This window comes from Oncorhynchus nerka, unplaced genomic scaffold, assembly GCF_034236695.1.
Source record: "Oncorhynchus nerka isolate Pitt River unplaced genomic scaffold, Oner_Uvic_2.0 unplaced_scaffold_974, whole genome shotgun sequence".
NCBI lineage: Eukaryota > Metazoa > Chordata > Actinopteri > Salmoniformes > Salmonidae > Oncorhynchus > Oncorhynchus nerka.
The window spans coordinates 104,826-127,979 of NW_027040317.1; the positions used below are offsets into that span (position 1 = coordinate 104,826).

At 43.0% G+C, this 23,154-nt stretch overlaps 1 protein-coding gene across 12 annotated transcripts in view; it reads left to right on the top strand.

Moving 5' to 3' along the window:
• The first annotated feature begins 39 nt into the window (after positions 1-39).
• The window catches only part of dnm2a (dynamin 2a), a 42,287-nt gene continuing 19,172 nt past the window's right edge, over positions 40-23,154 (top strand). For 5 of the 12 annotated variants that reach the window (XM_065016467.1, XM_065016463.1, XM_065016470.1 and 2 more), the window contains exons 1-9: positions 82-509; positions 19,923-19,996; positions 20,406-20,555; positions 20,807-21,010; positions 21,450-21,548; positions 21,618-21,778; positions 22,060-22,202; positions 22,283-22,418; positions 22,597-22,664. In XM_065016467.1, the coding sequence (XP_064872539.1) occupies positions 349-509; positions 19,923-19,996; positions 20,406-20,555; positions 20,807-21,010; positions 21,450-21,548; positions 21,618-21,778; positions 22,060-22,202; positions 22,283-22,418; positions 22,597-22,664 (1,196 nt within the window). In that variant the 5' untranslated portion in view covers positions 82-348. Of the gene's footprint in view, positions 510-19,922; positions 19,997-20,405; positions 20,556-20,806; positions 21,011-21,449; positions 21,549-21,617; positions 21,779-22,059; positions 22,203-22,282; positions 22,419-22,596; positions 22,665-23,154 lie in introns of all 12 variants that reach the window. The other 7 variants (XM_065016468.1, XM_065016466.1, XM_065016471.1 and 4 more) reach the window with 3 other exon arrangements.

Sequence of the window (23,154 nt, forward strand, 5' to 3'; positions counted from 1 at the left end):
AGTGAGATTGACCAATTATTTAATTGACAGGAGGCGGTAGCCTTTATCACCGGTTAGGTCGGATGTCGACTTGCCTGACCGGATGGTGGAAGTTTTGTTTTGTGAGTTTTCTATCCGTTTCGTTGACTTTGAGTATTTTTCGTGTTTATAAGAACACGTTACTGTAATCCTAACTAAATTTGAAGTTACACAATTTGTAAGCAGCATATTTTCCTTTGACAGAGTGAAGACAGGGCGGCTTGAAAGGTGGAATTCAACACTTCGGAGTAACCCGAGCACCTTGCTAACTAGTAACGTTAACGTAGTAGGCTAACGTTAGTTCGGGTGGGGAGCCGATCCAACGAAACCATGGGGAACCGGGGGATGGAAGATTTGATCCCCCTTATCAACAAACTTCAGGACGCTTTCAGTTCCATCGGCCAGAGTTGTAACTTGGACCTACCGCAAATTGCTGTGGTCGGTGGGCAGAGTGCTGGAAAAAGCTCGGTCTTGGAAAATTTCGTTGGCAGGTTGGTGGTGCTCACTCAACTCAATTTGCCAAAGCTCCCTGGAGTCAGCTTTTAGTAAGAAATTTCGCTAGCTAGGTAAAGTTGTGAGATGATCCGTGCTCCTAAACTGGTATTTGGTCACATACTCATTTACGCACTTGGCGTAAGCAAACAAAACAAAACGAAAGAGGAGGAACGAAATGTTGACGTTAGATGCGACGTTTGCGTGGCAAGCCAGGGCGGATGACAAATGTTTCAAAGGAAATCGTGAAAAGTTGCCTGGGGGCACTGGTCTAGGACCAGAAATATTACGTAGTAGTATCTATTTATGTAAGGAAATAAAACTAAATGCAATAAATATGGACCAAATAACTTTGCTATCTAGCGTTTTGGGGGCAACTTGCTCCTGCAATAGTGTCAGCGGTTGTCAGCAGGGCCGAACACGGAAATTAAATCAGGCTACTTCAGTCGACTGATCAGTAGATTAGATTGTTAACTTAATTATTTGTGTATTGTAGACTGTTCCCAGTACACATTGAATTGTTTTACATTTGAGATGTATGTAATTTATAACTCTCTGGGTGACATGATGACATTACACAACAGAACACAACTAGCTACAGTAGCTGCTTGTTTCAGTCTGGCATGGCTATGTTGGGCATAATCTGTATGAAGTGTAGTCTAGAATTTAGGTATATGAAAAACATTTAGTTGAATATTAGGCTGCTTGTCCCCCTTTAAATCCACTTAAATATGATGCTGCACTTGGCAAGTTGGGGTGCCACAAAGAGGCCAACAGCATTGGTTTCCCAGTGGTGTTTGCATAGGATCTGCTGTTGTGTATAATTTCTATACCCTTATGAATTTTATACTCTTTGCCTGTAAAAAAACAAAAAATATTACCGGTAGTTAGGCAATGTATCCTGCGTAAATATGCTGTATCGTTTTGTGGGGTCCAAAGAACTTGTTTATAGTGGGTGAGTACAGAGATAATAGGTGGGTGTAGTGTAGACTGGAGAAAAATGTATTTTGTGTGATGTCACACTGGTGTTTAGCCCTTGAATGACTCCGTTCCATTACATTACACAAGTCATTGGAGGTTAATATCCCCAACGCTCGGTCTGAACATTAACGCCTTGATCACACTGACAGTGTCATGCATTTTGGTACACCAGGAGTACATTAATTTCCAATGGAACACTGCGTTTGCCGAAGGTATGCGTCCAACTGTACGCATAGACAGCTTGACAAAAATGTTAGCAGAAGGTGAATGTTAAACTTTTGTTGCACAGCATCCAGATGCTGCAAACCATTTTGCGCAAACACTGTAGGTGTGATCGAGGCGTAACGTGCATCGCTTGCGGTACGGTTTTGGAAGCGTACGGACCTTTTCTTTCATATCAGCGGGAAATAATTTTCTAAAACGAAAGCATAAATTGATATACACCTTTTTAATAGGGTTAGGGTTACTGTTCTCACAACGCCATATCTCCATGTTACAGCGCATGTTTATGCGAGACAGATGCTAATTAGCTATCTAGCATGCTATGAACACCTGTGTGTGACGGAAGATGGCTGCCAGAAACGTGTTGTCACTGAAAATACTGTCATGTGCCACTGTGATAAAGCCTGCTAAAACATTGTATAGTAATTGTATGTTTTGCATAGTGAAATGATATTGGTGTAACATTAAAAGTAAAGGGCTTTGTGATTTTAGAATCGATTCACGTTTAGATGGAGTTTTTGGCTGCCAGAGCCAGTCTACCTCTGAAAATAACAACAGAAGATCCTTGGACCTTAATGAGTAATGGTAGACTTCTTAAGAGTACATGTTGGGCTAACTGGTGTTCTGCCCTTGTTTCAAAGGGAAACCTAGGTGTAGGCTGGTCTCCCACTGGTCTATTTATAAGTTCCATGCCACACCCGGAAATCGGCAGTGGGACAGGACCCACTATGCACCACCTATATCATGGCAGTCTATCACTAGGCAACATTCTATACTTTTGTGTTGCACATAATCAATCGCCTTGGGCCTAATACTTTCCCCCTGTGAGGCTAATGAATGAAAATATGTACTCTATACCTGAGCTGCACCAGTTTTGTTAATTTATAATGCACTGACTGTCCCTATCACTCACTAACCCAGTTTAGTGTTGGCTCTGAGGAGACTGTTGGATAGGATGTGTGTATGATGTATAAACAACAGGTGTGTACCTGGCCCTGTGGGGTCTGTCATCATGTCCTATTTTCTCACTAGCCTAGTCTGTTTTTAAACAAAAATGATCTATCAGCAAGAAATAGGCATTCAATAGAATTTCATGACTATAACATTGTGTTGACTCACAGCTTATTGCAGAACTAGGCAACTCATCATTTCCACTTTAGTGCTTCCTCTTTCTCACTGCATTTGATTGTTTTCCCATTTGCCTGTTTGTGTTGTGCACTCTAACCCACAGCCCTCTTTAACAGGCTGGTCCTGTCTCTGTCTCCCACATCAGCAGTGTGTGAGATCAGCCTTCATATAAAGACACAAAACAAGCACCCATGAAAGCAGCTTGTTAAGCAGGTTTTCCCAATTCAAAGACTCACTCAGAAGAATATTACACACACACACACACACACACTTTTTCTAGCTATGCATTGCCTTGCACCTCATACATGGAGCATTTCCATAGTCAAATGGGAGCATACTAGATGACCACTCAACAAACACATGTAGTTTCAGATGAGGGACTTTGCGCTCAAATAGCACTTGACAGATGTCTGCTGTAATTAACGTTAGTCATTTGCTGCTGACCTCAATTTTCCTGCCAGAAATGACCTCCCACATTCCCCTGTTGACAGCTCTTAGGGAAGTAATCTCACACACAGGTGCACACTCAAACATGCCTACACAAATGCACAACAAAGCATTTAGAGTTATGCCCATATGAGAGGGACGTGTAACGGGGGTCAGTGTGATGCTAACAGCTTAGCTTCCTCCACTGTCCGACTGCCCTTGCCTGACTACCCAGACACTTTGCTCCGGCCAAATGCTACGCCACGCCCACGGACCTTAGATCCAGACCCATTGCTGAGAAGGAACTGAGTACCTCTCTGACACTTTACCGAATTTGAACACATTCTGGGCTGTCTGATTGGTCCTGAAACCGATGGGTTGAGCCAGAACACGTGGGTAAAGCAGCTGTTTAAAAATGTGTCATTGGCTTTGATACTCTGATTGATCCAACCGATGATGGCTTTGTTTTGTATGAGGCCCCTGGTCACCACAAATGACTTCAGTGATGGCAGTCTCAGACTAAACTATGTAGCGAATCACAGAGCAACGGAACAATTTAGTATGAGTTGTCAGGCCCATACTGGGCTTGAACCTGTGATCCTCTGCTTTGCAACACATGTGACCGCCCTCAACAACCTTCCAAATTGTTTTGTTACCACCACATCATCAACATTAAGGGACATGGGCAGCTGTGAGGAGGAGGTTTTATTCTCCAGGTCTTTAACTGTTTTCCAGAACTTCTTGGTTAGACCCACAGAGAGAGAAGTTACTTTAAGGAGCAATAACTTTGGCCTTCTGGATGGCCTGAGTGCACTTATTTCTCATTTGCCTGAACGAGAGCCAGTCAGACTGAAGATGCTTGTGCCGAGCCTTTCGCCACATGGAATTCTTGAGGTGGAGTAACTCTGCCTGAGCACAGTCGAACCAGGGTCTGAATCTGTTTTTAATTCTCATTTTCTTTATGGGGCGTGTTTGTTAACAATACCACTGAAAATATTTTTAAAAAAAATAAGGTACAACCGTCTTCGACAAAGGGAATCAAGTGGATTCTATACAAATTTAGAGGCCAGGTCATAAAGGAAGGCTTGCTCAGTTTTTTTTTTTAGTCAAGCTTCTATGGCAAATCAGGACAGGTTGTTTTGCTGAACAGCCATTGCGAACACAGGCTGTAAAACGGTGATCACTAAGGTATCATTGATGTTTTCTGTAATGACCTATCAGGATTATTTGTGAGGATAACACCAAGGAGAGTAGCCATTGGGGCGGCAGGTAGCCTAGTGGTTAGACTGTTGGGCCAGTAACAGAAAGGTTGCTAGATCGAATCCCTGAGCTGACAAGGTAAAAATCTGTTCTGCCCTTGAACAAAGCAATTAACCCACTGTTCCTAGGCCGTCATTGAAAATAAGTATTTGTTCTTAACTGACTTGTGTAGTTAAAAATAAATAAATAATAATAATACAAATTTGGGTGTTTGGAGTCATACCTTGTGGGATTGGTAATAATCTGAAAGTTGTAGCGAGTCCCATTGCTTTAGGAGTTGGTCAGGTGGTTTAAGCATGTTCCAGTTAAGGTCACCTAGCAGGACAAATTCAGACTTAGTGTAAGGGGCCAGGAGGGAGCTTAGGGCAGGTAGGGTACAGGTCGGTGCTGATGTTGGCCAAAAACACCCAGCAACAATCAACGGAGCTATTTGAAAGTTTAATGCTTAAAACCAGAAAATTAAATTGTTTAGGGACACACCTGGTAAAGTTTGCCACTCCACCTTTGGAAGATCTGTCTTGCTGAAAAAGGTTATAACCAGAAAGGTTAACATCAGTGTTCAAAACACTCCTAAATAACCACGTCTCTGGATCGGAGCTGTGAACCTACACTTTCAATTGATACATTTTAGGCAATAAGCTTCTAGTGTTAACGTGCAGAAAACCCAGGCTTTTACGAGAGCAGAAATCAGTGAAACAGATATCAGTGCACAAGTCAGAATTGGGGCTAGCAACAGTAGATGAGCCAGGGTCTACATGCACATTTCCAGATATCATCAGCAGGAATAGTCAGGGCACGGCGAGAGCTCTGCAATGTTGATGCCTTGTGACATTTGAATGTGCATCAGATGGCAACAATATCATATTGTACAATTTCATCAGGTAACATGAATATAAAGCCGACAAGAGATGGATAGGATGGGGTGCCAAGAGTCCATGTAACCTGTCCCACGGTTGGGTAAACAAGCAAGTTCATGGTCAACAAAGTGTGCAGGAGTCATGAGGCAAATAGCATAAAGCAGAAGAAAGAAATATATAAGGACTTGGGGCTAGTCGTTGTAAGTTCAGAGTCACTCGTCCCAACAAGAGCTTGAGAGAGTAGCTCTGAGTCCAGTAGGCTATACAAGTATGATAGAAAATAAATCAATAGTAGGCCTATCCTAGTTAATTGAAGTGTTTCTGAGTAAGTTAATTAGCCTATCTAAAATTCTGATCAGTCCAAAGTCTGCAGTGTGTGTAAGTGCATGTGTGTTGGAGGTGAGTGAAAGCCTGGAAGAGAGGGGGGAGTGTGGCGGTGGTACCTATAACAAACAGGGGGAGACAGGCTAGGGAAGACAGTGAACAGATCGCCAGGTGGATTCCAAGCAGCAGGCAACGGGAGTAGGTGTCACCCACTTGGGAGAAGCTTTTTTCGGGAGGCAGATTCCTTGTAGAAAATGCCAGCGATCTACCTAAAGTAGCTAGTAAGTCTGTCCACCAATCTTAACATGGAATGGTTTGGGTCCTGATGCCGATCACTATGGCATTTAGGCTGTTTGAAATGTTTTCTTCTGTTTTGATGTTGTTTTTGGGTATCTTTTTGTTACATAAGTTCAAATCAACATGTATTCGTCATATGCACAGGATTCAGCATAAACGGTGCAATACATTCATTTTCTTGTGGACTTCCTCAACACTGCAGTAATAATACAATTACCAGTAAAACTAATACTGTCATTAATAGTATAAAAGTTGACAAAGTAATTAAAAAATCAAGTAATAACTAAGGATTTATTGTAAGCATTTACAGAATATACTAAATATTACAAATGCCAGTGTGCTGATATCAAGTTGTTGTGTTAAGAGGTGCTTAGGCTATATGAACTGTTTTAGCTCTTGGTTTGAGACAGGATTACTTTAAGAAAGTATGGCTCTGTGGCATAATGCAAGCTACAGAAGCAAACATACATGGCATGTGGGTGAAAGAGAAACCTGAGAGGAAGTGGAGTGTTTGACTCATTTTTCTGAATATTCTTTGAAGTAGCGTCATACCATCACAGAAGTTCTTCTGGGGCTGAAGATGGTTATTTCTGTCAGTGTAGACACGGAAACATGCCAAAGAAGTGCAATGACAGACTGGTTGTGGAGGTTTCTCTCTCTGTCTCTGTCTGTCTGTGTGGGGGGGGGGGGGACTGGCCGTAGTACATCTCCTCTGTCTACAGCAGCAACAATGAATGAGTCCAGCAGTGGGAATACACCCTAGAAATTAGAGCAGCTCTTGTTCTGTCCCGCCTTGGCTGCCTGCCTCCACACTTTTGTTGTGCTAGGTGAATTCCGTTGAGCTCTGATGTCATCTAGCCTAATGGTTGACTGGCAGCCGCTTAAGTCGTTGACTCTGACTCATGCGTTTCTCTTCCATTGATTATGACGTTTCACAATATGCAAAAGTCAGTTCGGATGTCAGTGAAATGTACCACCGCAAGATATCTTGTAATGAGTGGTATAGCAGAAGTTGAAGTAGGCATTTCATAAGGTAGTCTAATTGAATGTGGACCTCCGTCTCCCAGGTGCCCTGCTGCTATTGACTGTCGCTGGTCAGGAGGGATGGCGTTTGCCCGTGGTATTCTGTTCATGTTGGAGACGTGATCGCCTTTCCTTGTTGTTCCCTGAAACTGACTAGTGGTTGTTTTTTTTGTGTGATTTTAGGACATGTTTATACATCGACTCTAATTAGGCTGCAGCTAGCGACTGGAACGAGCTGCAAAAAACACTCAAACTGGACCGTTTTATCTCCATCTCTTCATTCAAAGACTCAATCATGGACACTCTTACTGACAGTTGTGGCTGCTTCGCATGATGTATTGTTGTCTCTACCCTCTTGCCCTTTGCTTTTGTCTGTGCCCAATGTTTGTACCATGTTTTGTGCTGCTGCCATGTGCTGCTGCTGTGTTGTCATGTTGTGTTGCTGCCATGCTGTGTTGTCTTAGATCTGTCTTTATGTGGTGTTGTGGTGTCTCTCTGGTCGTGATGTGTGTTTTATCCTATATTTTTATTAGATTTTTTTTTGTTTTTAATCCCCTGTCCCTGCAGGAGGCCTTTTGGTAGGTAATCATTGTAAATAATAATTTGTTCTTAAATGACTTGCCTAGTCAAATATAAAATAAAAACACTCACTCACTCAGCAACTGTGTGTCTATGTACATACATAAGGACAACCAAAGGGTTCATATCAGACTTTTCTGACACCCAGGAGGATATTTTGAAATACTGATTAAAAGCTTCTGTGTGTTTGAGCATGGCAATAAGCTAACTTGGATGACCTAGGTTCCTGTCCAGGGTAGAGGTCGACAGATTATGATTTTTCAACGCCGATACCGATTATTTAAAAATAAAAAAAATTATATTAAAAAAATTATAATAATTACAATTTAAAATAATTGTGATTAATGACAATTACAACAATACTGAATGAACACTTATTTTAACTTAATATAATACATCAATAAAATCAATTTAGCCTCAAATAAATAATGAAATGTTCAATTTGGTTTAAATAATGCAAAAACAAAGTGTTGGAGAAGAAAGTAAAAGTGCAATATGTGCAATGTAAGAAAGCTAACTAAAGTTCCTTGCTCAGAACATGAGAACATATGAAAGCTGGTGGTTCCTTTTAACATGAGTCTTCAATATTTTATTTGTACCTTGTCAGCTCGGGGATTCAACGCTCTAACCACTAGGCTACCCTGCCACCCCAGGTGTTCCCAGGTATGAAGTTTTAGGTTGTAGTTATTATAGGACTATTTCCCTCTACCATTTGTATTTCATTAATATTAGATGTTCTTATAGGCACTTTAGTATTGCCAGTGTAACAGTATAGCTTCTGTCCCTCTCCTCGCTCCTACCTGGGCTCGAACCAGGAACACAACGGCAACAGCCATCCTCGAAGCAGCGTTACCCATGAGCAAGGGAAACAACTACTAGAAGGCTCAGAGCGAGTGACGTTTGAAACGCTATTAGTGCGCGCTAACTAGCCAGCAATTTCACTTCGGTTACAGCAGCCTCATCTCTGGAGTTGATAGGCTTGAAGTCATAAACAGCGCAATGCTTGACGCACAACGAAGAGCTGCTTGCAAAACACACGAAAGTGCTGTTTGAATGAATGTTTACGCGCCTGCTTCTGCCTACCACCGCTCAGTCAGATACTTAGATACTTGTATGCTCAGGCAGATTATACGCAACGCAGGACATGCTAGATAATATCTAGTAATATCATCAACTATGTGTAGTTAACTAGTGATTTATGATTGCTTGTTTTTTTTATAAGAGAAGTTTAATGCTAGCTAGCAACTTGCCTTGGTTTACTGCATTCGCATAACAGGCAGTCAGTCTCCTTGTGGAGTGCAACGGTCGTTATTGTGTTGGACTAGTTAACTGTAAGATTGCAAGATTGGATCCCCGAGCTGACAAGGTGAAAATCTGTCGTTCTGCCCCTGAACGAGGCAGTTAACACACCGTTCCTTGGCCGTCATTGAAAATAAGAATGTGTTCTTAACTGACTTGCTTAGTTAAATAAAAATGAAATAATGGTGTATTTAAAAAAATAAAATAAAAATGATACAGATTGTTATGAAAATTTGAAATCGGCCATTCCGATTAATCGGTCGACCTCTAGTCCAGGGTGAATAAGTAATAGAGGGGCACTAGCCTAACCCTTGTTGCTCCCCTTCTCAGAGAGTCATCTGACATGGCTGCATCTATCAACACCTGTACTCAAATAAACAAATACCACACTAAGGACAATAAAAACGCTATTAGCAGATGCTGCCATTAAATGGTTACCACTCTGCTTTGGCTTTCTGTAGAATGGTTCTGTGTGCTGAATTGCACTCTGTGGTATTAATAAAATGTCATTTTCCATGCTTTTCTCTTTTATGTGTGTTATTGGACTATGAATAACTTGATGTAGATCATTGAGGATCTTGTGGTCTCCACTCTGTCTCTCTGTGTGGCTGTTGGACTGTGATGTCATTGTCCCTGGGGGCGGGAGTATGGAGGTCATATCTAGCTGTACAAGCTGGTTGGGGCTGGGCTGTTATCTGATTTGCTGTGCCAGTGCTGGCAGCGGAGTAGAGGAGACTAGTGGACTGTGAACCTGGGAGGTGACCAGGAACTGACTGACTCACATGGTTTGCGAATTGGAAGGTTTTGCCTAAATGGTAACAAATTAAGGGGAAATGATGCTGCTTGGAGGGGAAATGATGCTGCTGTTCGCTGCTCTGGCCCCCCAATGGTGGAACAAACTCCCTCACGACGCCAGGACAGCGGAGTCAATCACCACCTTCCGGAGACACCTGAAACCCCACCTCTTTAAGGAATACCTAAATAGGATAAAAATCCTTCTCCCCCTTAAAAGACCTAGATGCACTATTGTAAAGTGGCTGTTCCACTGGATGTCATAAGGTGAAAGCACCAATTTGTAAGTCGCTCTGGATAAGAGCGTCTGCTAAATGACTTAAATGTAAATGTAATGGAGGGAAAAGGGAAAAGCAATAGGAATGTTGACCATCTAAAATCTGTCTTGTACATCAAGCTACATCTTTGCAAAAGCTCAGTCACACACTGTCCACTCAGCTTTTGTAGTCTATTTGATTCTTGAAAGTGGACTGAAAGCCTGGCGAGGCAGTCAGACTTGAGGCTGTGAATGTGGGAACCATAATGATAGAGGTCTAAGATGCCACATGAGTTAATCCCACGCCTCTCACCAAACCTCAGACCCATGTTTGTGTTCCACACCCCTCCTGGTAAACCATACAGTGACCTCAACATTTCAGTCTACTACACAGTCATCCACGTACAAAGTCTACTACACACTGTTTACTACAGCGTCATCCAGAAACAGTCTACTACACACAGTCTACTACATTCATCTTAATCTTTTTGCATCTTAATGAGAACAGACAAACTTTATTAATTGAACATGCTAACCTTTTTGTCTTTGTTTAAACATTTTACTGTGGAACCATTTTATATTTAGATCAGGCCAGTACTCTACACAGACCGGTGGACCATAACCAGTCAGAGCTGCAGTAGGCCTATGTGCAAATAGCCATTGCCATATATGGATCTGCCATTCACTTTTGAACTGGACTGTGTTTACAGCATGAGCGGTCACTAGTAGATGCACTTGTTTTGAGATCAAAGCGAGAGCTGCATGTTGCCACGTGTTCATATTCTTTGCTAGTTAGTGAGTTATTATCCCAGTTATAGCTAACTTTTAGTCATCAATGGAGTGGTTGCTTCATAGAAGAGTTCAAAATGTGTGCATTTCTAGCTATCTTTGAAAAGCGAGTCCGTTAAAGAGCTTTGGTCTTAAAGGGGCAGTGTTGTATTTTGAGACTGTATTGAATAAGCTAAGCGGAATAATAGCCAGAGGGTAGCATAATTTGTCTGATTCTCTGTAATAATGGTATGGGAATAATGCATTTTATTTTGTAAAGGGGTTTCTTGCATCAAACAACACTTTCATTCACCTTATCTGAAGGACAAGTGAATAAACAGGTTAATGTAAGGCCCTGCATGGTTTTTTTCTTCTCAAACGTCTCATGGAATGTACAGTAGTTGCTCCACTAAAAGTTTGCAATTATGCTGTGGGACTTTGGAGGTAATTTGTGTTTTTAGTGCAGTACCCTGCGTCACCACTTCATTGCTCCAGACCAGCGAATGGGGGAGTTAGAGCACTGATTATGCTTTTGGGTTCTACTGTGCTTTTGGGTCCTACTAATGAATGGGCAACATAAACCTAAATGGAAACTGATAATTGTGCACAACTTCAGTATTACTTACTAAAACACTTGTTACACTAAATTTATTTAATTTTGTTGGGATTATTTTGCTTTTAGTGTAGGCCACTCCTGACCGGTCATGTTGTACAGCGCCTGAGTGGCGCAACGGTCTAGGACACTGCATAGTGCTGTTGCAACAGACCCATAAGATGACTGCAGGTTTTGGTATCTCTCCCTCTAAAAACAGAAATAGTTCTAATGACAAACTGGCTTTATTTACAAATCACTCCATGTTCAAGAATGGTCTTTTTCTCTCTCATTTTATGTAATATGAAAAATAAATCATATCCAAAATATTTTTTTAAACAAAGCGATTATTATTAATTTAGAATGATATAAAAGCCTGTTGAATATTCTCATAGATCTATTATTATTAACCCACTTATTAGCAGGACAATATATATTGGTTCCCAAGGGGGGGGGCATTGCACACTGGCAACACCTTAAGGGGCATTGCACTCATAATGGCGCTGACTAGGGAAACGTTCCCGTTGTTCTGTTCTTAGTGCCAGTCTGCACTTTCAAACTAAAACAATAACTAATAATGCTTTCCTTAATAAAATAGTGATAAAAATACTCTTTCAAAATGCCAACGTTTGTTTTGTTATTGATCCATTAACGAATTACTATGGGAATAAATATCCCTGAATTACAGAAATATTGGAACAAAGTTGTCTAATGAAGGTAAACAAATGGTTGTTTACTGGAAAATACTCTTTCAAACACATACGGTCATGTTGTAAAGCACCATTATGGATATTAGCAGGGCTATATTTAGGCTTTTATGGGCAGCGCACAATTGGACCAGCGTTTCTCTCCCTCTAAAAACAGAAATAAAGGTTTTGGCATTTACAAATATTATTTTGGCCTTTTTATTTTAACGAAATAACGTCAAATATGGTTATATATTATCAAGTTGATGACAGTCATATAAACCAGCTCCTACATAAAGCTGAGTGACTCACTCATTCATGGCTTTGGATCAAAATAAAAAGTACCAACATGCTTTCTCATAGTCTTTAATAATAAAGAAATGTTTTTGCCTGGACACCATGTGCAGTATTATAATAGCTGATTTATGGTGCAGTATTATAATAGCTGATTATGGGCTATACCTTCACCAACTCCTCTCAGTATTTTGATATATTGTGGATGGGGGCTCCTGCAGTGCAAAATGCTTTGCTACAGATGCAGATTCGATACCCGTGCCGGCCGCCACCGGGAAACCCATGAGGTGGCGTTTGGTTTTCATATTTTTTGACATACTGTAGGCCTACCGTAGACTACGTGATTCTCACTAGTGTTGAGTAATGTGCTGTTAAAAGTGGGTTAGGTCTTGTTTATTTAAAGAGCATATTGAAGTTCGAAGCAATAGGATTTGAAGCAATAGCCTACAACTATTTTAGAACCATTCCCGCTGCTCTGAGACAAGCATGGGGGCTGTTCTTGATATATCAATGAGATTTTTATTTTCTCTTAATCTCTGTGTGTATTTGTTAGACTAGAATTAGAAAATGTTATGTTCTTAGTGTAACTTTTTATTTAACTTGGCAAGTCGGTTAAGAACAAATTCTTATTTACAAGGACAGCCTACTCCTTCTTTAGCTAGATTCTATAGATGGCCCAGTACTGTACTCCAGACCGTCACGTTGTACAGCGCCGTATTTTCCTTTCTGTCCTAATGGAAACCCAGAGTTTTTTTTTTTTTTTTTTCTTGGAATAGAAACACCATAATATTAATTAAGCAAGGCCCAGTCAAAAGTTTGGACACCTACTCATTCCAGGCTTTGTCTTTATTTTTACTATTTTCTACATTGTGGAATAATAGTGAAGACATTACAACTATGAAATAACACATATGGAATCAGTTAAATTCTTATTTACAAGGACAGCCTACTCCTTCCTCCCCGTCAGGGAATTGAACCCCGGTTTCTCGCATGCCAGCACGACACAGGGATTCTTTAGCTAAATAGCCCAGTACTGTAGCCTACTCCCGACCATCACATTGTACAGCGCCAAATTTTTGGTTCCATCCTAACGGAAACCCAGAGGGTTTTTTGTTTTTCTTGGAATAGAAACACCATTTTCAGAAATGTTGCTTAATTCATTTTCTTAATATCATTCCCATATACTATATTCTTACAAAAAGGTTTTAAATTCTCTAGTACAGACACGATTGAAGGCTATCAAATGCTTCTCAAATATGCCCTCTGGTGGTCAAACTAGCACTAACTAGTGTCAGTCTACTACACAGTCTACTACAGTCATCCAGGGACACAGTCTAGAACACATCTACTACAGTCATCCAGTGACAAGGAACTAGAAGCACAAGCATTTCGCTACACTCTCATTAACCTGTTGCGACGAGCAATCCCGTATCCGGGATCCTATTTATAGCCTCAAGCTCATTACCATAACGCAACGTTAACTATTCATGAAAATCGCAAACTAAATGAAATAAATATATTTGCTCTCAAGCTTAGCCTTTTGTTAACAACACTGCCATCTCAGATGTTCAAAATATGCTTTTGAACCATAGCTAAACAAGCATTTGTGTAAGAGTATTGATAGCCTAGCATAGCATTAAGCCTAGCATTCAGCATGCAACATTTTCACAAAAACAAGAAAAGCATTCAAATAAAATCATTTACCTTTGAAGAACTTCAGATGTTTTCAATGAGGAGACTCTCAGATAGCAAATGTTCAGTTTTTCCAAAAATATTATTTGTGTAGGACAAATCGCTCCGTTTTGTTCATCACGTTTGGGTAAGAAAACCCGAAAATTAAGTCATTACAACGCAAACTTTTTTCCAAATTAACTCCATAATATCGACAGAAACATGGCAAACGTTGTTTAGAATCAATCCTCAAGGTGTTTTTCACATATCTATCGATGATAAATCATTCGTGGCAGTTTGGTTTCTCCTCTGAAGAAAATGGAATGCGCATGGACCTGGAGATTACGCAATAATTTCGACGGAGGACACCGGGCGGACACCTGGTAAATGTAGTCTCTTATGGTCAATCTTCTAATGATATGCCTACAAATACGTCACAATGCTGCAGACACCTTGGGGAAACGACAGAAAGTGCAGGCTCATTCCTGGCGCATTCACAGCCATATAAGGAGACATTGGAACACAGGGCATTCAAAATCTGGACCATTTCCTGTATGAAATTTCATCTTGGTTTTGCCTGTAGCATTAGTTCTGGGGCACTCACAGATAATATCTTTGCAGTTTTGGAAACGTCAGAGTTTTTTCTTTCCAAAGCTGTCAATTACATGCATAGTCGAGCATCTTTTCGTGACAAAATATCTTGTTTAAAACGGGAATGTTTTTTATCCAAAAATTAAAAGAGCGCCCCCTATCTCGAAGAAGTTAACATCTGCTAACCATGTGTATGTGACAAATAAAATTTGATTTGACACAGTCTAGAACACATCTCCTACACAGTCGACTACAGTAATCCAGGGACACAGTCTCCAAAACACAGTCAAGTAGTCTACTGCAGAGCTGAGAATATTTTAATTGGCCAGTCAGTCTATTACTGTCATCCAGTCTACTACAGTACATAGGCTACTCTGAACCAGACCATGCCGGGCTGCTTCCAGCCTCAGTATAACAGTCCGGGTTGGTTGAAGTTGGGAACAATTCCATTTCTGTTAGTAGATTTATTCCATAGGGATCCTATTCAAACCCTGATCTTGAATTTAGATGGAATTCACCCCAACCCTGATGGCTGTGGAATCCCTGGTAGTGAGAGGCAGGGGAGTGTTCAATGTTGGTTCTGTCTGACCCTTCTCTTTCATTGTATCTATTTTCTGCAGCACTGAAAGAGGGAGGCTCAGAGACTGCAGGTCTTTGCTTGGCCTATTCATAATGCATAGAATGATACACAATCTGTTCAGCTCCTCTATCATTTACAGCACATCAATAATGGACATGCACCCACATGTCCTCACTTCCCTTCGTGTGGGGGCTTTTATGGCTGTATATCTCTGTGTGTGTGGTCATGTATTTCTTCTGTGCACAAGGTGCATGTACTCACAGAAGTATCTTGTTCTGGCCGTGTCTCTGACTATCTGTGTGATACTGTGATCATTTGTCTGTCTTTGTCCAGTTGAACTGATGAAGTGTGTGTGAATGGAGAGTAGGACGGGTCCAGTGAGAGTGGTGGGGATGTATAACTAATGTAATATTTTAGAGGTCGACCGATTTAATCGGAATGGCCGATTTCAAGTTTTCATAACAATCGGAAATCAGTATTTTTGCGCTCCGATTTGCTTTTATTTTTATACCTTTTATTTAACTGGGCAAGTCAGTTAAGAACAAATTCTTATTTTCAATGACGGCCTAGGAACAGTGGGTTAACTGCCTGTTCAGGGGCAGAACGACCGATTTTCACCTTGTCAGCTCAGGGGATCCAATCTTGCCACCTTACAGTTAACTAGTCCAACGCAATAACGACCTGCCGCTCTCTCGTTGCACTCCACAAGGAGACTGCCTATTACGCAAATGCAGTATGCCAAGGTAAGTTGCTAGCTAGCATTAAACTTATCTTATAAAAAACTATCATAATCACTAGTTAATTACACATGGTTGATGATATTACTAGATATTATCTAGCGTGTCCTGCGTTGCATATAATCTGACTGAGCGTACAAGTATCTAAGTATCTGACTGAGCGGTGGTAGGCAGAAGCAGGCGCATAAACATTCATTCAAACAGCACTTTCATGCGTTTTGCCAGCAGCTCTTCGTTGTGCGTCAAGCATTGCGCTGTTTATGACTTCAAGCCTTTCAACTCCCGAGATGAGGCTGGTGTAACCGAAGTGAAATGGCTGGCTAGTTAGCGCACGCTAATAACGTTTCAAACGTCACTCGCTCTGAGCCTAGTAGTTGTTTCCCTTGCTCTGCATGGGTAACACTGCTTTAATGGTGGCTGTTGTTGTGTTGCTGTTTCGAGCCCAGGGAGGAGTGAGGAGAGGGACGGAAGCTATAATGTTACACTGGCAATACTCTAGTGCCTATAAGAACATCCAATAGTCAAAGGTTAATGAAATGCAAATGGTTTAGAGGGAAATAGTCCTATAATTCCTATAATAACTACAACCTAAAACTTCTTACCTGGGAATATTGAAGACTCATGCTAAAAGGAACCACCAGCTTTCATATGTTCTCATGTTCTGAGCAAGGAACTGAAACGTTAGCTTTCTTACATGGCACATAATTACACTTTTACTTTCTTCTCCAACACTTTGTTTTTGCATTATTTAACCCAAATTGAACATGTTTCATTATTTACTTGAGGCTAAATTGATTTTATTGATGTATTATATTAAGTTAAAATAAGTGTTCATTCAGTATTGTTGTAATTGTTATTACAAATATATATTTTTTTTTAATCTGACAATTTTAATCGGTATCGGATTTTTTGGTCCTCCAATAATCAGTATTGGTATCGGCGTCGAAAAATCATAATTGGTCGACCTCTAAAATACATTAACACTTGGAGAGGTCAGCCTTCTGCTCCTCAGCTCCCTCTCTCAACACGTCCTCAGTCTGCTCTGTGTCCACTCCACTTAGGCAAGTCCAGCTCTTGCTTTCCCATTTCCCTCTCCCTCTCTCCCCTATTCTCCCTCTCTCCTATTCCCTCTCTCCTTATTCCCTCATGCCCCATCTCCCTTTCTCCTCCCTCTCTCTCCACCTGTCCCTATCTCTCTCACCCCCTGCCAGAGCTTTTCTATACTGGCATCCCACTCTCCCAGTTAGGCTGGTTTTCTCTATGACAAACAAAACACTCTACATGATCTGCAGCACACCAGTGCTGAACTCAGGCCATCCAGAATGTTCCCACTGTTCAACAGGTCTAGTCTATAGTGTGAGTGCCTCTGTAATAGTCAACAGTATGGCTCCATCCTGATTGTCCTGTGTGTGACATAGCTTCTAGTCTAAAGCAGACTGACTATATCTCCATTCCCTCCGGCGTCTCTCTGCATGTGGCGTTAGATGTTGGGTTAGAAAGAGGAGGGAGGTAGGTTTGTCTTGTTGGACTGTGCTGTACCAGGCCCAGAGTTCAGCCTTATTACCACCAGATGTAGGGAGTTTTCTGTTGCACATTTTATTTATTTTATTTAACCTTTTATTTAACTAGGAAAGTCCGTTAAGAACAAATTCTTATTTACAATGACGGCCTACCCTGACCAAACCCGGACGACGCTGGGCCAATTGTGCACCGCCCTATGGGACTCGCAATCACGGCTGGTTGTTACACAGCCTGGAAACAAACCAGGGTCTGTAGTGACTCCTCTAGCACTGAGATGCAGTGCCTTAGACCGCTGCGCCACTCTGGAACCCCAAAGTCAGGCTAGAGGCTACAGCAGGCAGGCAGGCAGGGCCCCAGCCCAGAGTGGGAGAGTCCCGGGGAGGCAGGGTGTGGTGGCTGGTGGTTGTGGGGTATGTGTTCCCCTCTGTGAGATGACTCAATTGGGCTGTTGGGTTTGGAATGGTCCTGACTGGTGCCTGGTGATGGTCTGTCACTTTAAGAGGGAAACAGACATAATATACACAAGAAAGAAACAACTATGTACAGTTGCACATGGTCAGGCTTGTCTGCACTGTAGGCCCATGTTTGTCAGATTAAAGTTCAAATAAACTCAGCAAAAAAAAGAAACTCACTGTCAACTGCGTTTATTTTCAGCAAACTTAACATGTGTAAATATGGGGGGTTGGGGGTCAAAATCAAAAGTAAGTCAGCTGCCTTAAGTACTGCAGTGCATCTCCTCCTCATGGACTGCACCAGATTTGCCAGTTCTTGCTGTGAGATGTTACCCCACTCTTCCACCAAGGCACCTGCAAGGTCCCGGACATTTCTGGGGGGAATTGCCCCATCCCTCACCCTCCGATCCAACAGGTCCCAGACGTGCTCAATGGGATTGAGATCCGGGCTTTTCGCTGGCCATGGCAGAACACTTACATTCCTGTCTTGCAGGAAATCACGCACAGAACGAGCAGTATGGCTGGTGGCATTGTCATGCTGGAGGGTCATGTCAGGATGAACCAGCAAGAAGGGTACCACATGAGGGAGGAGGATGTCTTCCCTGTAACGCACAGTGTTGAGATTGCCTGCAATGACAACAAGCTCAGTACGATGATGCTGTAACACACCGGCCCAGATCATGACGAACTCCACCTCCAAATCGATCCCGCTCCAGAGTACAGGCCTTGGTGTAATCCTCATTCCTTCCACGATAATCCTGAATCCGATCATCACCCCTGGTGAGACAGAACCGCAACTCGTCAGTGAAGAGCACTTTTTGCCAGTCCTGTCTGGTCCTGCGATGGTGAGTTTGTGCCCATAGGCACCGGTGATGTCTGGTGAGGACCTGCCTAACAACAGGCCTACAAGCCCTCAGTCCAGCCTCTCTCAGCCTATTGTGGACAGTATGAGCACTGATGGGGGGATTGTGCGTTCCTGGTGTAACTCGGAAGGTTGTTATTGCCATCCTGTACCTGTCCCGCAGGTTTGATGTTCGGATGTACCAATCCTGTGCAGGTGTTGTTACACATAGTCTGCCGCTGCAAGGACGATCAGCTGTCTGTCCTGTCTCTGTGTAGCGCTGTCTAAGTTGTCTCAATACGGGCATTGCATCTTATTGCCCTGGCCACATCTGCAGTCCTCATGCCTCCTTGCAGCATGCCTAAGGCACATTCACGCAGATGAGCAGGGAACGTTTAGGTGTTTTTCAGAGTCAATAAAAAGGCCTCTTTAGTGTCCTAAGTTTTCAAAACTGTGACCTTAATTGACTAAAGTCTGTAAGCTTTTGGTGTCTTAACGACCATTCCACAGGTGCATGTTCATTATTTGTTTATGGTTCATTGAGCAAGCATGGGAAACAATGTTTAAACCCTTTACAATGAAGATCTGTGAAGTTATTTGGATTTTTAATTTCTTTTTTCAGGACCCTATCTATGTTCAATGTGCACTGGCTAGGACTAATGAATCATCTTAATTGTCAGATAAGTGAATGTATTAAATATACTTCAGCTCAATGTCAAGTATCAAGGCTACTATGGGCGTAATCTTATCTTAGGCAGTATCTTACATACTGACACAGCCAGCTTGCAACACACAATCACTTGAAATATTCTACTGAATGTATGCGCCTCGCCTTGCATCCTCATCAAGAGGCTCTCCCCTGTTCCATCGTGCTGTGAGACCACGAGTGACCGAGTGCATCGTTCTAAAGCGCCACATTACCTAAATCTATGTAACCGTGGCAACAAAGTGGCTGAGCAAATGAATTGATCTTCAGGGGCATCATGAGACCAAATTACTTTGTCACTTCTAATTTGTTGACAGATGGGTCATGAAGTGTTGACATTTCCCCATGCTCATCTATTTCACACAGGATATAGTGTGAGGAAATGGACCTTTTAGTGTACTGAGTAATTTGACTTTCTCTGTTTTTTTCTGTCTGTCTGGGGCTCGCCCCCTCACTTTCTTGGTCTCTTTTTCTCTCCCTCAATTAATTTTTCCTAATTAATTTCTCTCCTTTCCTCTCTCTCTCTCAGGGATTTTCTTCCTCGAGGATCAGGCATTGTCACCCGTAGACCTCTAATCCTGCAGCTGTGCTTTAACAAAGCCGGTGAGTCTGAATTCTCATACAACCATGGCCTTATCTGTCCTCATTGCTGCTGCCATGGACCTGCCTCCTCCACGCAACAACACTGTCTGTATCCTGATAAAGACTTTCTTATCTTCTCTCTGTGTCTCTCGCTCTCTGTGTCTCGCTCTCTGTGTCTCGCTCTCTGTGTCTCGCTCTCTCTGTGTCTCTCGTTCGCTGTGTGTCTGTCTCGCTCGCTGTGTGTCTGTCTCGCGCTCTCTCTCTCTGTCGTGTCTGTCTCGCTCGTGTGTCTGTCTGCTCTCTGTGTCTCGCTCGCTGTGTGTCTGTCTCGCTCGCTGTGTGTCTGTCTCGCTCGCTGTGTGTCTGTCTCGCTCGCTGTGTGTCTGTCTCGCTCGCTGTGTGTCTGTCTCTCTCTCTGTCGTGTCTGTAGAGTATGCAGAGTTCCTACACTGTAAAGGGAGGAAGTTTGTGGACTTTGAGGAGGTCCGGGCGGAGATTGAGGCGGAGACAGACAGGATCACAGGCTCCAACAAGGGCATCTCCCCCATCCCCATCAACCTCCGGGTCTACTCCCCTAACGGTAATGCTCACCAACAGTTATTCATTTGGTGTTCATTTTAACATATGCATGCACACGTTCAGTTGGACGTATGCGTACACACACACACGCAGGCACACATAAAAGTGCAGCAAACACTTACATTCATGTATCAACCTCTCAAAGAAACTACCTTCGCCATACAAGGACATGTATACACAATGTAACACACATCATGCAGTCTACATGGCAACAGTCATAACCTTCTCCCTCCCCCTCCATCTCGCTCTCAGTGTTAAACCTGACTCTGATCGACCTGCCGGGGATGACTAAGGTGGCAGTGGGGGACCAGCCGCTGGACATAGAGCACCAGATCAGGGACATGCTGCTGCAGTTCATCACCAAGGAGAGCTGCCTCATCCTGGCTGTCACCCCCGCCAACCAGGACCTGGCCAACTCCGACGCCCTCAAGATTGCCAAGGAGGTAGACCCACAGGGTAAGGGACCAGGAGGCGGACCCACAGGGTAAGGGACCAGGAGGCGGACCCACAGGGTAAGGGACCAGGAGGCGGACCCACAGGGTAAGGGACCAGGAGGCGGACCCACAGGGTAAGGGACTAGGAGGCGGACCCACAGGGTAAGGGACCAGCCTAGTGGTGCTGTACTGGTTCTCTATTGGAACTCCCAGGACCAAAGGATGAGGATGGGCACTTGATTTCTGGGTGGTGTTCATTTGGTGCACCAAATAGACTGAAACATTGACGCAGTACCTGGACTTGTCCAATAAGAAGCGCTAATTGATATTTTTTCCCCATTGTTTTTCCTACTGAACAATTGTATTGAATTGAAGGAGATGAGGAATGGAAGGCTGGGTGGATGGTGGACAGGCAGTAGTCAGGATTAATATGTTGAGATGAACTGTTTGGTTCTGTTCAGGTCTGCGCACTATTGGCGTGATCACAAAACTGGACCTGATGGACGAAGGGACGGATGCTAAAGACATCCTGGAGAACAAACTGCTACCTCTGCGTAGAGGTGAGGGGAGACACACACACACACACACCTCATTGACTGCAGAGGAATAAGTGTGCGCTCTCTCTCCAGGTTATATCGGCGTGGTGAACCGCAGTCAGAAGGACATAGATGGCAGGAAGGACATCCGCGCTGCGCTGGCTGCTGAGAGGAAGTTCTTCCTGTCTCACCCGGGCTACAGACACATGGCCGAGCGCATGGGCACCCCACACCTGCAGAAACAACTAAACCAGGTGAGAGATTACTCAACGTTCACCTGTCTGTTATTCTACACTGATGTTCTAGTCTGACTTCCAGATCAGTTTTTTTGCTTTCTTGTGAACTCTGAGAGACGGCACCAACAGATCTTAAACCAGGCTATAATGTTCCTAGAACTCACTTTTTCATTCACTATACATTCTCTCCCCTCCTATTCTCATTCTCGCTCATTCTATCCCTTCCATTTCTCCCTCCCTCACTCATGGTGTCCCTCTCCCTCCCCCCTCACTCACGGTGTCCCTCTCTCTCTCCTCAGCAACTGACCAACCACATCAGGGACACTCTGCCTGGGCTGCGCAGTAAGCTGCAGAGCCAGGTGCTCTCCCTGGAGAAAGAGGTGGAGGAGTACAAGAACTTCCGTCCCGACGACCCCACACGCAAGACCAAGGCCCTGCTGCAGTGAGTAGAGGACACATACACACACACCACCATAATGAGTAGCTCCAGAGTTGACCCTGACTCTCTGTCTTTCTTCCCAGGATGGTGCAGCAGTTTGGGGTGGACTTTGAGAAGCGTATCGAGGGCTCTGGGGACCAGGTGGACACGGCGGAGCTGTCGGGCGGTGCCAAAATCAACCGGATCTTCCACGAGCGCTTCCCCTTCGAGCTGGTCAAGGTGAGCGCTGCGGTCTCAATACTCACTGTCATAATATTTCTACAAGACAAGTTCATCTGCCTGCTTGACTGTTTTGACCACAGTTGATCGACTTGTTTAGAAGTGTGAATTTTAGAGTGTAGAATGGATTGTGTTTCTATTGTTTGTTCTTTCTTCTTCTCTCGTTTCTCTCTGTCAGATTGTGTTTGATGAGAAGGAGTTGAGGAGGGAGATCAGTCATGCCATCAAGAATGTCCATGGTGTCAGGCAAGTGGAGGAGAGGAGGGGCCGTCCTGTGTCTTCACACATCACCACCACTGTGCTCAGCTCTTTCCTCTTGACTGTCAACCCACTCTGTTTCCTCCTTTCATGGAAAACGGACCCACAGCATGCTTAGCAATCACAGAGCAATTAGCCTAAAATGCCCACAGATCACTCTCCCACAGAACTGCCTATCATACACTCAAATGGTTGTTGTTGTTTGATGTGAAATCTAAACCCATTTAATTTCGTGTTTGTATGCTGATAACCTTGGCTCTGCTCTCTCTTCCTTATTTCTGTCTGTGAATGTCTGTTTTATTATATTTTATTTGTTTTTAAAAAAATATGTACTTTTCTCATTTTCTGGACTGACTCGTCTTTATCTGCTTTTGTCTGTTTGTATGCTATCTCTCTGGACAATAACTTGTCTGTCGTCCTACTTCTGTCTGTTTTTTTTTTGTTTATCCCGGTCTGTCCGTCTCCTTATCTCTGTCCC